This window comes from Perca flavescens, chromosome 15 (genome assembly GCF_004354835.1).
Source record: "Perca flavescens isolate YP-PL-M2 chromosome 15, PFLA_1.0, whole genome shotgun sequence".
NCBI classification, from domain to species: Eukaryota; Metazoa; Chordata; class Actinopteri; order Perciformes; family Percidae; genus Perca; species Perca flavescens.
The window spans coordinates 23,328,901-23,342,884 of NC_041345.1; the positions used below are offsets into that span (position 1 = coordinate 23,328,901).

A 13,984-nucleotide genomic window follows, 5' to 3' on the forward strand; every position below is an offset into this window, starting at 1 on the left:
AATCACAGTTAAGAAGCTGGAACCAGATAATGTTTTAACATTTGTTGCACAACTTAGACACTTAGACACTTAAAAAAGGACCACCTAAAGAAAATCAATATACCAGGCAACTATTTTGATTACTTGATTATTAAAAAATGATAAATCCATATTTTTAAAAATCACTGCAGCCTTAATAGAAGCATTTCCTATTATTTCTGTTTTGCGTTGAAGCTTTGTGAAATTCTAGTTAATAGTTGAGTCGGGGGGGCATTATTGACAGGAAGAAGCATCCTATTTCCAATAAAAATAAATCAGATCAGAGGATTGGTTTACATAAGGTTTCTCTGATGGGATTTATACTTTCTAATCTAGTTTAGGTGTGTGTGTGTCTGTGTGTTCAGTATACCTGTGAGAACATACAGGCTGGACTTTATTGCTGTTGCCCAGTGAAAACTTTACAGATTACGCTTTGCTGAGGTGGGTTAGACTTTCAATGCAGCAGCTTCCACAGTATACACATTCACATTGCAGATACATTAAAATACCGGCAGTGTTTAGCTTTCCAGAAACCACACTGTGTGCATGTGATCATGTGTACTGACCATTGATGTCCAGTTGAGTTTGTTTACAGCAGTCGTGGATGGCGCCCCAGTTGCACAATTCTCACATTCATCACTCCTTTGAGGGGATGGACAAACACACACACACACACAGTGTTGCCAACCACATGTGTATCGGCGTTGATTCAAATCCTAACAGTCAGATCAGAGGATTGGTTTGGATAAGGTTTCTCTGATGGGATTTATACTTTGTAATCGTGTGTGTGTGTGTGTGTGTGTGTGTGTGTGTGTGTGTGTGTGTGTGTGTGTGTGTGTGTGTGTGTGTGTGTGTGTGTGTGTGTGTGTGTGTGTGTGTGTGTGTGTGTGTGTGTGTGTGTGCTGGTTTATTGGCATGTCTTTAAACCAATCACAATCGTCATGGGTGGCGTTAAGCGCCGCACAGAGCCACGGTGCCGCTGCAAAATAATCTCGGGAAGGAACTTGTTTTGGTGGAATATGTGTACGTTCAAAAGTTGTTTTAGTCGTGCAACAGAAAACTCAGATTGGACAGATAGTCTAGTTAGCTGTCTGGATTTACCCTGCAGAGATCTGAGGAGCAGTTAACCATAGTCCTCAGAAATCCACCAGAGTTTAAAATTCCAACACAAAGAAAGTGAAAGGAAACATCGGTGAAAAGACATGCATCCGGCGGAATTTCCGGCGGCAACGGATCAATCCCGAAAGTGGAAGGTCGTGGATATAGACTAGTCCATTTGTGGTCCAAGCTTTCAGTTCAGTACAGAACCAACCTCTACAAGCACTGTTCAAAAGTTTAGAACTCAGCAGCCTATTATTTACAAGTTATCAGATTGTTATTGTTTCTGTGACTTTCGCTGACTTTTTGAAAGTAGTAGTTATAGGAAAATTGAGGGGAGCTCCACTGCTAAAAGCTGCAGATTTGTTCTTTGACGATGTTCTGAACACCTTGAGAGATGTGATACTGGTACTCAGTTCTCACCCAGAACAGTGTTGGTTCTGATGAAAACCAGACTTTTTAAACCCACTTACAAGGAATAGTTCACCCAATAACAATATAACTTGTATATGCTACTCACACCCCTAGTCCCCTGGTCCCAGAAAAGGTTTTCTATTGAATGGCATTAAGGAGAGCACACAACAAATTCCTTCACGGCACTGTCTGATTGTAATGAAGTCTATGCGAAAATTACCCTCCCTCTCACTTGATTTATTACCTTTAGTAAATTTTTTTTTTTTTTTTTAAGTTTATGGTCTCAATTGCTAGTTTTAAAGTCGTCAATACATCATGATGTTCATTTCGTAAATTATGGTCCTGTTTATTTAAAAAAAAAAAAAAAAAAGATGATAAAGCAGGGGCTGCTTTAAGGCTTGGCTACCTTGTAATTGATAAATTGCTACCACAGCAATGTCTTTGAGTGCTCAGTCAGATCCACCCCTTGCTCCCCCTCAGCTCCACCCTCTCATCCAAAAGTGGTCTGGCTCCAAAAAAAAAAAAAAAAGATGGCGAAGGCAAAACTTGAGGCTTCACAACCGTAGTACACAAACCAATGGGTGACATCATGGTGGCTACATCCACTTTTATACAGTCTTATGTTTTAAACCACCTCTTTTTGTCAGGTAGGTAGAGCAGGGAGAAGCAGAGCCTTGAGAACCAATTGTTCGAAATGAAACTACAAAACAAATGTTTCATCCCAGTTTCACCTGCCTTATTTAGTTTGGTTGAATCGCACTAGAGTTCGTTTTCCCCCTTGGTGCGGTTTGTTTGGCCAGGTGTGAATGCAGCCATTATACTTGGGTGCGGACCAAACAAGCGAACCGAGACCGGTCTCTGTACGCTTTCAATTGAACTCTGGAGCGGTTTGTTTGTGGTGAGAACGTGATCCAACCTCAAACCGCACCAACTGCGTGTTCTCCCAAAGTCTGAGCCAAATGGCTCCTGTAGTCAGGTGTGCTTTACAATCTGCAATGTGACCGTACATGCAAACTGTAGCAGCTTGCAGTGTTTCTCTCACAGAAATAGACTGCGGTCACATGCACTGCCGTTGTCAAATCAGCCGCTGCTTAAGTTGGAGACGGACACTGTCAGTGCAGAGCAAAGTCTCGGTGAGCAGAGCAGAAGTAGAAACGTCACTCGTGAAACAATGTCTGATTATTTAAATGAAATGAGCTGGTTTGACCATAGAGATACTAGTCCAGAACACAGGACCTTCTTCCTGTATTTACTTTCTTGGTCCCGCCCCAGACACCCATGATCGAACGAGCGGAGTTAACGTTTGTAATGTCATTTTGGTACGGCTTGGATTTTTCAAGGTGTGAAACAAAAGCGAACCAAGGGGGAAACGCTCCAAGTTTAGAAACTCAACTGATTCGGACCAGAGCAAGCCAACTATAGTTGTGACAACGCCAAATAAGTAATTACAAGTTACCTCACACAGGTGAAGACCATGCAATGTGGCTATGATTAATAATGATGATTTGTTTGTGTTAAGTGAACATGAGCTGGTGTTTTGGTTTGATTGAATTTTTTTCAATCCTATTCACCACTGATCACAGTTGTTGTCCTATTATTTTGTGAAATATGCTTACTGAAATATATGGTGATATTTATGATGATTTATTATTTTGCCTGTAGTCATGAAGCAGCAGCATTAAAGTGCTTTCAGTCAGAACTGCAGACTGTAGTGTCTCAGACGTTTCCCTCCACAAAGCACACGTCATGCTGCCATGTTACGCTCTCTGTTGGCGATTAAGCACAACACACTAATGTTAAAACCAGAAAGCTGCTTTATGTTTTTTTTTTCTATTCTCTTTGAGATAATTCTCACTAAATCTGGCATAGATAGACTTACAGTGGTGTGAAAAAGTGTTTGCCCCCTTCCTCATTTCCTGTTCCTTTGCATGTTTGTCACACTTAAGTGTTTCGGAACATCAAACCAATTTAAACAATAGTCAAGGACAACACAAGTAAACACAAAATGCAATTTGTAAATGAAGGTGTTTATCATTAAAGGTGAAAACAAATCCAAACCATCATGGCCCTGTGTGAAAAAGTGATTGCCCCCTAAACCTAATAACTGGTTGGGCCACCCTTAGCAGCAACAACTGCAACCAAGCGTTTGCGATAACGTGCAATGAGGCTTTTACAGCGTCCTGGAGGAATTTTGGCCCACTCATCTTTGCAGAATTGTCCTAATTCAGTTACATTAGAGGGTTTTCGAGCATGAACGGCCTTTTTAAGGTCATACCACAACATCTCAATAGGATTCAGGTCAGGACTTTGGCTAGGCCACTCCAAAGTCTTCATTTTGTTTTTCTTCAGCCATTCGGTGGTGGACTTGCTGGTGTGTTTAGGATCATTGTCCTGCTGCAGAACCCAAGTTCGTTTCAGCTTGAGTACACGAACAGATGGTCGGACATTCTCCTTCAGGATCTCTTGGTAGACAGCAGAATTCATAGTTCCTTTTATCACGGCAAGTCTTCCAGGTCCTGAAGCAGCAAAACAGCCCCAGACCATCACACTGCCACCACCATATTTTACAGTTGGTATAATGTTCTTTTTATGAAATGCAGTGTTCCTTCTCGCCAGATATACTTGGACACACACCTTCCAAAGAGTTCCACTTTTGTCTCATCGGTCCACAGAATGTTGTCCCAAAAGTCTTGGGGATCATCAAGATGTGTTCTGGAGAAATTGAGACGAGCTTTGATGTTCTTTTTTGCTCAGCAGTGGTTTTCTCCTTGGAACTCTGCCATGCAGGCCATTTTTGCCCAGTCTTTTCCTGATGGTGGAGGCATGAACGCTGACCTTAACTGAGGCAAGTGAGGCCTGCAGTTCTTTGGACGTTGTTGTGGGGTCTTTTGTGACCTCTTGGATGAGTCGTCGCTGCGCTCTTGGGGTAATTTTGGGCGGCCGGCCACTCCTGGGAAGGTTCACCACTGTTCCATGTCTTCGCCATTTGTGGATAATGGCTCTCACTGTGGTTCGCTGGATTCCCAAAGCTTTGGAAATGGCTTTATAACCCTTTCCAGACTGATAGATCTCAATTACTTTCTTTCTCAATTGTTCCTGAATTTCTTTGGGTCTCGGCATGATGTGTAGCTTTTAAGGATCTTCTGGTGGACCTTACTGTGTCAAGCAGCTCCTATTTAAGTGATGCCTTGATTGTGAACAGGTGTGGCAATAATCAGGCCTGGGTGTGGCTAGAGAAATTGAACTCAGGTGTGGACAACCACAGTTATAGTATGTTTTAACAAGGGGGGCAATCACTTTTTCACACAGGGCCATGATGGTTTGGATTTTTTTTCTCCTTTAATAATAAACACCTTCATTTACAAATTGCATTTTGTGTTTACTTGTGTTGTCCTTGACTTTTGTTTAAATTGGTTTGATGTTCCGAAACACTTAAGTGTGACAAACATGCAAAGGAACAGGAAATGAGGAAGGGGGCAAACACTTTTTCACACCACTGTAAATCCTGCTGTAATCCCGGATTGTCCTGCGGGTCCCAGGGTTACTACAGCCAGGTTTCACAGCACCATCCCGTCCCTCGTAAAAGTCTATTTAGCTTACTTTATGTCCATCTGGCTCTGTTTTTCCTTTTGTCTCGCCGGCTCTATTTTCAGCATTTTGTTTAGACTGATAACTTTAATTCACTTCCATCGTGAGATGACCGTTTTCTGACCATTTTGTGATTCCCATTTGATTCTAGAACTGCCACTTCATCTCACGCCAAATCATATTTATTTGAACCTGCTGTATGAATAACAACATCTGTGTTTTGACATTTAAGTCATGATCGGTCAAGTTCTTTGTCTTCACCTTGACTGTTTATATTTGTTTGTCAACACACCTTGTTGCGTATTTGTGCTCGCCTAATGGGCAGTTTGACATAAATATATACTTAGCAGATGTATGCAGTGGTGGAGGAAGTATTCAGATCCTGTACTGCAGTGAAAGTACTATTGCCATACTGTGAACATACTCCACAACCAGTAAGTCCTGCATTTAAAATGTTACTTAGTATGTATTATCAGCAAAATGTTTTCCTAATCCTATATTTCTGGATTAAAATTACTGCTGCATTAATGTGTATGTTGCAGTTTACTGCTGTAGATGTTTAAAGTTGTTCTAATTCTAACTCCTTTTATGTGCTGTTGGGTAGTTTAATCTACAGCAATGAAACCTCTAAGACCATCATATGTTTGTGGCGGCGCTGTCCTTTGAGAACCACGTATCCGTAAATATTCTACTTTTCATGGTTACAGAAAAACAGTTGTCTGCTTTCAGCTTTGTCACGATGCATTTTCCAGCTAACTCAAAACCCAAAACGGTCATCTGAAAAGTAACTAAAGCTGTCTGACAAATGTAGTGGAGTAAACAGTACAGTATTTACCTCTGACATGTAATGGAGTGGAAGTATAAAGTTGAAATGAAAATACTTAAGTACAGTAAGTTATTGTTTATCATCACTGATGCATTAAAAAGAGCTCCAGTCAAATCTAAAAACTGTAAAACATGATGAAAATATAGTTTTTCTGTTTGAGCAAGGTTACAGTCTTCTTATCGCTCCACACAGATCTCATGTTTTCAGCTCTTCACATGCTTCATGCACATCATGATTTATTTGCTTCCCCTGTTTCCATTACACTTTCTCACAATACAGCAACTAGCCCACCTCAGCCAAGCGTAATCTGTAAGGTTTTCACTGGGCAACAGCAATAAAGTCCAGCCTGTATGTATACTGAATACACACACACACACACACTTCCTCTTGATGCTGTATACAGTCTGGTGAAAGAGCTCTTTATTGCTTGATATGAAGGTTTTTCCTCACACACACACCTTTTGTACACGACAGTAGCTCAAAGTGCTTTACCATTAAAAGAATACAGGTAAAGATAAAGTGTTTAGTATTGCAGAGAGAGCAAGCCATTTAAAAGATCAGCTGATAAAAAAAAACATTTAAAAGCACATGTGGGACTCCATGTAATGCTTGCACATGGTAAGATGTGGTGCTAGAAAAAGGCTAGGTTAACGAGTTGTGTTTAAAAATGTTTACAGAGCCTGCGTCTTTAATATCTTTGGTTTGGCTGTTCCACAGTTTGATTGAGAGTTAAAAAAAATCTGCATCTACAATATTCTTTTTTTGTGGAGTTTTAAGTATCTAGAAAGCCAGCGGATCGAAGGGATTGTGAAGGAACAAGGAATTCTGAATCTTTAACCCATTCAAACCTGATCACACATCTGTGTGTGTTTACCTTTAAGACCTGAACACGCATCTGCGTCATTTTTGTTGTTTATAGATTTTTTAAATGCAGTTGAAGATTATGGCCAAGAAAGTCAGTCAAGTTGAAAGCCAAAGAAGTAAGCTCTCAAATGCTTTTTATTTCATGTTTTTATCTGCTATAGAGCCTGAGAAATTAAGATTTTAGTAGGCTTTTTACAGATATTTCTGGAAACCCTTAGGTTTTGGGAGGGGGTTTACAGAAAAGTACTTAGGCATAAAAAGGCCTTTTTTAGCAGGCGTTTTAGGCCTAAATGGGTTAATGTAGGCTGGTCTAGAGCTGGGCAATATATCGATATTATATCGATATCGTGATATGAGACTAGATATCGTCTTAGATTTTGGAAATTGTAATATCATAATATGGCATAAGTGTTGTCTTTTCCTGGTTTTAAAGGCAGCATTACAGTAAAGTGATGTCATTTTCTGAACTTACCAGACTGTTTTAACTGTTCTATTATTTGCCTTTACCCACTTAGTCATTATATCCACATTACTGATGATTATTTTTTTTTAAATCTCATTGTGTAAATATTTTGTGAAAGCACCATTAGTCAACACTTCAATATCGTTGCGGTATCAATATCGAGGTATTTGGTCAAAAATCTCGTGATATTTCATTTTCTCCATATCGCCCAGCCCTAGGCCGGTCCTATATCACTGTGGCCAGCAAACATTTATAAAACATTGGCATTTTCATAATTATCCTCATCGGTGTGAACATGGCCTTAAGTCAACAGATGTCAGAGCAACAGGTCTCCTTTGTTCCAACATTCTCCTCTCTCGTGCTCTTGCTCTCTTTTCTTCCCTCTTTTAATGTCTCTCGCCCCGGGCGCCTGAGGGAACTGGCCCTCTTGCCTCTTCTGTCTTTTCTGTCGCTTTTATCATCAAGCAGCAGGAGGTCTGAAGACTATTTCAATAGTGTGTGTGTGTGTGTGTGTGTGTGTGTGTGTGTGTGTGTGTGTGTGTGTGTGTGTGTGTGTGTGTGTGTGTGTGTGTGTGTGTGTGTGTGTGTGTGTGTGTGTGTGTGTGTGTGTGTGTGTGTGAAGAATGATGTCTTTGTAGGTAAGCAGTGGTATTTTAGCTGTGGTCAGTCTCCATGGAATGCACAGGCTTCTGGGGGAAACCACAGGAGGATCTGTGAGGCAGGGAGAAACAGTTGATGTTTATTCTGTCTGCAGAATAAGACGAATCGCTCACGTACATGTTTAGAGTATTCGGAGTAGGTTTGCAAAATTACGGGAATATTCAAATTGGAAACTTTCCATAGGAATTGATGGGAAATAACGTGAATAAAATGGAAAGATTAGGATTTTACAAACATATAATGAATTTTTTTTAAATATGATTTTGTGCTGTAAATTAAACTATCAAACAGTATATAAATGTTAAAATGTGCTCCACTTCCACAAGCTGTAACATTAAACTGCTGCATATGTTTTAAAGCATCAGTAATAATATTCTAATAATGCTATAATAAAAAATATGATATATAATAACTCTCTGAAGCCATTGGACATTGGAGTTTCCTTTTCACACATGTAGCACACAACAACAGACTTACACTTACTGGTTTGGTTTAGGCGATGGGTGGCGCCTGGGTGGAGCATGCAGGAGGCAGGACATGATGCGGATTACATCATATAGTCATGTTGCAGGTTCCTAATTTGGTAATAAACAACAAAGTCTCTTGCCGTTCCTTGAATTTGTCTTATGATTTTGGCATCTATCCCTCGATAGAAGTTCACGAATCTTGTCGTACCTTCAGTTGGACATTTTTTGTTGGCGTCTACCTGTAAACCTCCCTTCTTCTTCACAATCAAATGTTTATTGTTCCGGTTTGGCGCCAGCCACATGATAGAAACGTCATCAACACGCCCACTCACTCGCTGTAAATTCTCCAGACAATGACCTGCTCTATTTAAACATAGGCCCAATCCGACATTACATTATTGTTGTCAGTGGCAGAGGTTTTCTGGTAGTTTTCGTGGTCTAGCTTCAGCGTTTGTTGTGGTGATGGTCTTGATTACCTGCCTTCAGCAAAGGGACATAAACCTCTAATGAAAGCTGTTGGTGTCATCATAAGGAACAAACATCTTTGAGCTGTTTTTAAATCTGCATTAAAGGGGCGCTATGCTGTTTTGGCAATTTTCTTTCCGCCGTTTTCTTGCTTTTTGCTCGCAGGTTTCTCTATAGAGCTCCCCCTACAGCTTTGGAATAGATATTTGACAATGTTGTCGTAAAAACTCGTTGGCGACAAAGAAGCCTGTGAACGCACAGAGCCATATCCACTGAGGTTTTTCTTAAAATATTACCCTTCTCTCCTGGGTCATGTAACATTACATACTAAGTAATTACATAATTACTTAGAACGCTGTCGGAGCAGAAGCAACTTGGGTTTGCCAACATCAAGCTGACAAGAAACTATGTGGCAGATAAAGTTTCTGATCAAAGATACTTACAAGTGCAACAGCAAGAACGCCAGGTCAGCATTGGATTTGCAGGATCCTGTTTGTCTCAGTTCTCGCCATTCTGAAAACGCAGGTCCGATGTTTACTCGTGTCTGACTCAACGCTCAGTCAGTCTGCAGTTTCCTCTTTCTCTGTTCCTCCGATAATGCTTTCCTAGCTTTCTGCTTCTTTTTTGCCGGTTCAGCCTTGACGATAGTGTGAAAAACTCCATTGCTACCTTGTTCTTATAGCTAGCCGGTTCCTGGATGGGGGCGTGTATGTGCAGTGCTGTGAAGCAATTCGTTACATCACAAAACCTGATGTCACACGATACTTCCTGATGCTGAGGTCGCCGGCTCACCGCTAGCATGGCTATAAATGTTTAGGATTATTTAAAGATCTAGAATGATGATTTAAAAAAGTAATGTCTTTTAAATTTAGTCACTATATGGAGTTCACACATGTAACCCCATTAGCATTTTAATACCTCCGCCAATGAGGTATTAAAATGTTTTTGGTTTGGTTTCAGTCTGTCAGCAGGATTACAGAAAATCTACTGGCCTGATTTTCCTGAAACTTGGTGGAAGGCGTGTAGCATTACATGTTTGAGCAGATTCGTATCACGGGGCGGATACACAATTAATGTTTTACTTTTGTTAACATTGCTAGATAGAGCAAGGCCTTTGCGAGGTCTTCACTCTCTGAGTGCCCTTCTAGTTTAATATTGTGTAGAAATAAAGGTTTGGGGACCAGGAAACATCAGTATACCACCATGTTTATCTTCTCTGTGATTGAAGAGGTTAGAAAGTACTTTCAGGAGTACGGAATGTAATTTCTTTGGTTTTATACTAATTTTGTCTTCTCCCTCACAGGACGCCTACCATTCCCACCGGCCCAAAGAGAAGCTTCACATGGACAGCAACAACAATGAGAACTCAGTCCCTAAAGACTTTGACACCATCGACAGCAACAGCAACCTGGGGGCTCGATCTCAACGCCAGCGAGTGCCGGTCGCAAACCCAAAACGCAAGCTGGATAAGGCCCAAGCACAGAGCATGCTGGGAAAATCTACTAACGAGGTCCTCAAGTACCCTCCCGTCCAACCCAGAGGGGTGGGCCACAATCACAACCGCACCCACGTCCGTAAACCCCATCCCCAGGTTCCAACCGTCCAAGCACAGGTCCAGGGGTCCAATCAGGATCCACCGTTCTACCAGGCGAAGATGTCGGCCTTGCAGCTGCCGCCCAGTTTGGAGCCGAGAAAGCAGCAGCCGCAGTGTGAGATCAGCGGAAAGGAAGCCATTTCTGCTCTGTCCCGAGCCAAGAGCCGCGAGTGTCGGCTGCAGATAGTGGAGGTCTACTGCAAACACAAAGACAGAGCGCTGATGCCTGAGAAAGTGCCTCGCTACTGCCCCATAGAAGGTGAGACTGAGAGATTAATACTGAGAAAATGAATAAGTTGATGTTATATGATATATTACGATAGTAAAATATTTACTAAGTGTACAATGTTTTTCACAATTAATTTTTATCTTTAGGTAATTCCAGACAACATCAATATATCAGTGTTGTCAAATATGCATTTACTAGTATGTACTCATAAAAGTCCTGAAAAACATCCACATTTAGATTAAGTTTAAGGATTAAAGACTTAAAGATTTAGCAACCAACTTTAGGTCAAGTTTGTGCAGCTCCTTTAGGGACTGTTTGAAAATTATGAAGGAAAAAGGTCAAAAAGTCACAGGGTTATGTATGTTTTTTGTTTGCTGAATGGAGGGCAGTCTGACTTTTTGGGTAGAGGTGATATGACCCTTTTTCATTTCAAGAAGTCTCTTAAAGCAACTGTGAAGTTGTCACAATACTAGAATTTTGACATTTCAATACAATATTAGTATAGGAAAAGATACTCGATACCTCTTTCGATACCACGGCATAAAGAAAGAGCAACTCCTAGGCACATGAAATAGTCTAGTTACACTGAAAAAATTGAGGCCATTTCTTTTTCCGTTGGTCAGCATTTGAACAAACTCGTGTAGCATATTTCCAAGTTCAAGTAGCCTATTCTTAACATATGTGTGTAATCTGGAATATGAGCACACAGAATTATTGTACATAGTTGGATTTAAATGTATTAACCTATGATTTAAGGACTGCTTTGTCCCTTCATGTTAACACAGCTGGTGATTGAGCCAGTCAACAAATGAAAGGGTGACAAGCTGAAAGACAGAAAGCAAAGGAATTAAAACGAATAGGCAGCTGCTTTGAAGTGGCAGGTTGCAAAAAGTCAGAGGGTTTTTTTGCCTTCCAAATTTATCCTTTGAGAAGCATTTTTAACCCGGCACGTGCCAGAGCCAAGAAGAGGCATCCAGTTTTTTGCCAGTTCTATTTTCAGGGACTGAAAGCATGGACGGACACAGCGAGGATGATACTCAGCTAGCGTAATTACACCCCAATTAAACAAGCAGTTTGTAGTCTTATATTTGGAATGGCTGACTAATGATTTACTTGTAGTCGTGCTCTCTGAACCACCCTGGGCCATTTGAGGTTTAATTTATATGATTATAGGTTGCTTTGATGATACACTAGTCATTATATCCACAGACTGGAGCAGCAGCAAAAGATGATTTGGTTTGACGTCTGATTTTGACTTTTGACGTTTTCTCAATGGAGAACAAGAAGGTTGTTGAAACAAAGTTGGGTGTTTCTGCACTTATGCAGGCATAAGTGTACATCCCGAAACGTGCACGACATCACTCCCCCCTGAGTCCCTCTGTCTGCACAGCAGTGCTCTGCTGAGCCGCCTGATTACAGTTATTTCTCCTCAAACTCTCAATCCCAGCATGCCCCACAGCCCGGGAAGGTCACTAATTAGGCCAAGCATGCCTCAACCCGCGCCATCTTTAGAGTGAGCGTGATGATGGAGGAGCATGAGGTTGTCAGAGGGTTTGTATATACAAGAGGCAGATTTAGCTCAGCCAGCCACAGATGGCAGAACAGTACCAGATAGACGGAAGTGAATATGGAGGAGTGGAGTGGAGATCAGGGTTGGAAGTGAACGTGACAGTGATGTTGTCTTAAACAAAGAAACCCAAATCCAGCAAGTGGTGTCTGTCTTAGTATTCTTAGCGTGACTGACAATGTGTGCTGAAAATTGCTCATTTTATCTGTTTTGTTTCAGTAAATGTATCACAAACTGCAGTAGGGCTGCAGCGATTATTTACAATATTTAAATAATGTTACGATTATTGCCTTGATTAATGGTTGTGTCTAATAAATGTCAAAATAGTGAAAATGCACTTTATAAATTCCCAGAATCCAATTTATTGTTTTAACATTCATTGTATTGTCTTAACAACTAAACAAAAACCCAAAATATAAAATATTCTATGTAAGACAGAGAAAAGCAGCAAGTCCTCACACAAGAAGCAGTGGAGGAACCAGAGAATGTTATCAAAAATGTCTTAAATTTAAATTAATCAATCAATGAAATCAATCAATTGCTTTTCTTTGTATTCACTAATTGATGTTTCAGCCCTAGACTGCAAACATTTCTTGTTGTAGACAAAGTGAGTTCTCAGACTGTATAGCGGAGTGCTGACATGAACTACTGTATATTTCCAACTGGACATGAAAGCATTATTTAAAGTGCTCATATTATGCTCCTTTTCAGGTTCATAATTGTATTTAGAGGTTGTACCAGAATAGGTTTATGTGGTTTAATTTTCAGAAAACACCATATTTTTGTTGTACTGCACATTGCTGCAGCTCCTCTTTTCCCCCTGTGTGTTGAGCTCTCTGTTTTAGCTACAGAGTGAGGCATTTAGCTTTTTCACTTTGTAAACCTATAACGTCCACAATAAAGGAAAGGGGGGAAAAAGCCAAAAAGCATAATATGAGCACTTTAAAGTGTTATTAAATACATATCCTGTTAACTGCTCTGTTAAAAATGCTGTTTCCCGAGCTGCTGTCTTTGTCCTCTATGTCCAGGTAAGGCTAATGTGAATGTACAGTGGGAGGAGGAACCCTCAGAGGCTGCCCGGCTGATGCCGGCACGGATCGCTTTCGTCCTGGTCATCCACGGCCGAGCCTCGCGTCAGTTCCAGCGTCTCTTCAAAGCCATCTATCACACCTCGCACTACTACTACATCCATGTAGACCAGGTGAGACAAATGGGGAAGTCATCTTCTTGAGCCACAGCCAGAAAAATAGTGACAAAAAATGTCCAGAAAAATGTGGACAAATGTAAATGAGACTGCCGCAGCTTTTTACTAACTGGTAACACCATGACACTTCCATAGTTGAATATTGACAACAATTATCTCTTGTTTTACAAGCTTTCTGAAATTGTATATTTAAATATGCAAATTAGGTATTATCTAATGTTAACTTTTGGTAAATTTAGGAGAAATCTACAGACGCAAATAGACAAGTGTAGTGAAATAAAAATCCTGAATGTGTATTTTGGATGCTGAGTCTGAAAAAAAAGCCAAATAACCCAAAATCTCAGAATTGACCAGTGCGTGAACAAAAATGATGTAAGAACTTCTATGTCGACTGACAATGACGTAAATAGGACAGAGATGTCCGTCACTGCTGATTGGATAGAGCAAAATAACTCCCCCAGAACAGAAAATGGCTCACCTCTGATTGACACAATTATTTTAATAACTGTGGAAATATCTGTCAATGA

The 13,984-nt window shown here is 40.6% G+C and overlaps 1 protein-coding gene across 1 annotated transcript in view; it reads left to right on the forward strand.

Moving 5' to 3' along the window:
* The window catches only part of LOC114569234 (xylosyltransferase 1), a 39,047-nt gene that overhangs the window by 2,818 nt on the left and 22,245 nt on the right, over window positions 1–13,984 (forward strand). Inside the window, exons 2-3 of the mRNA XM_028599037.1 lie at window positions 10,167–10,716; window positions 13,282–13,454. Of these exons, the coding sequence (XP_028454838.1) occupies window positions 10,167–10,716; window positions 13,282–13,454 (723 nt within the window). The remainder of the gene's footprint in view (window positions 1–10,166; window positions 10,717–13,281; window positions 13,455–13,984) is intronic.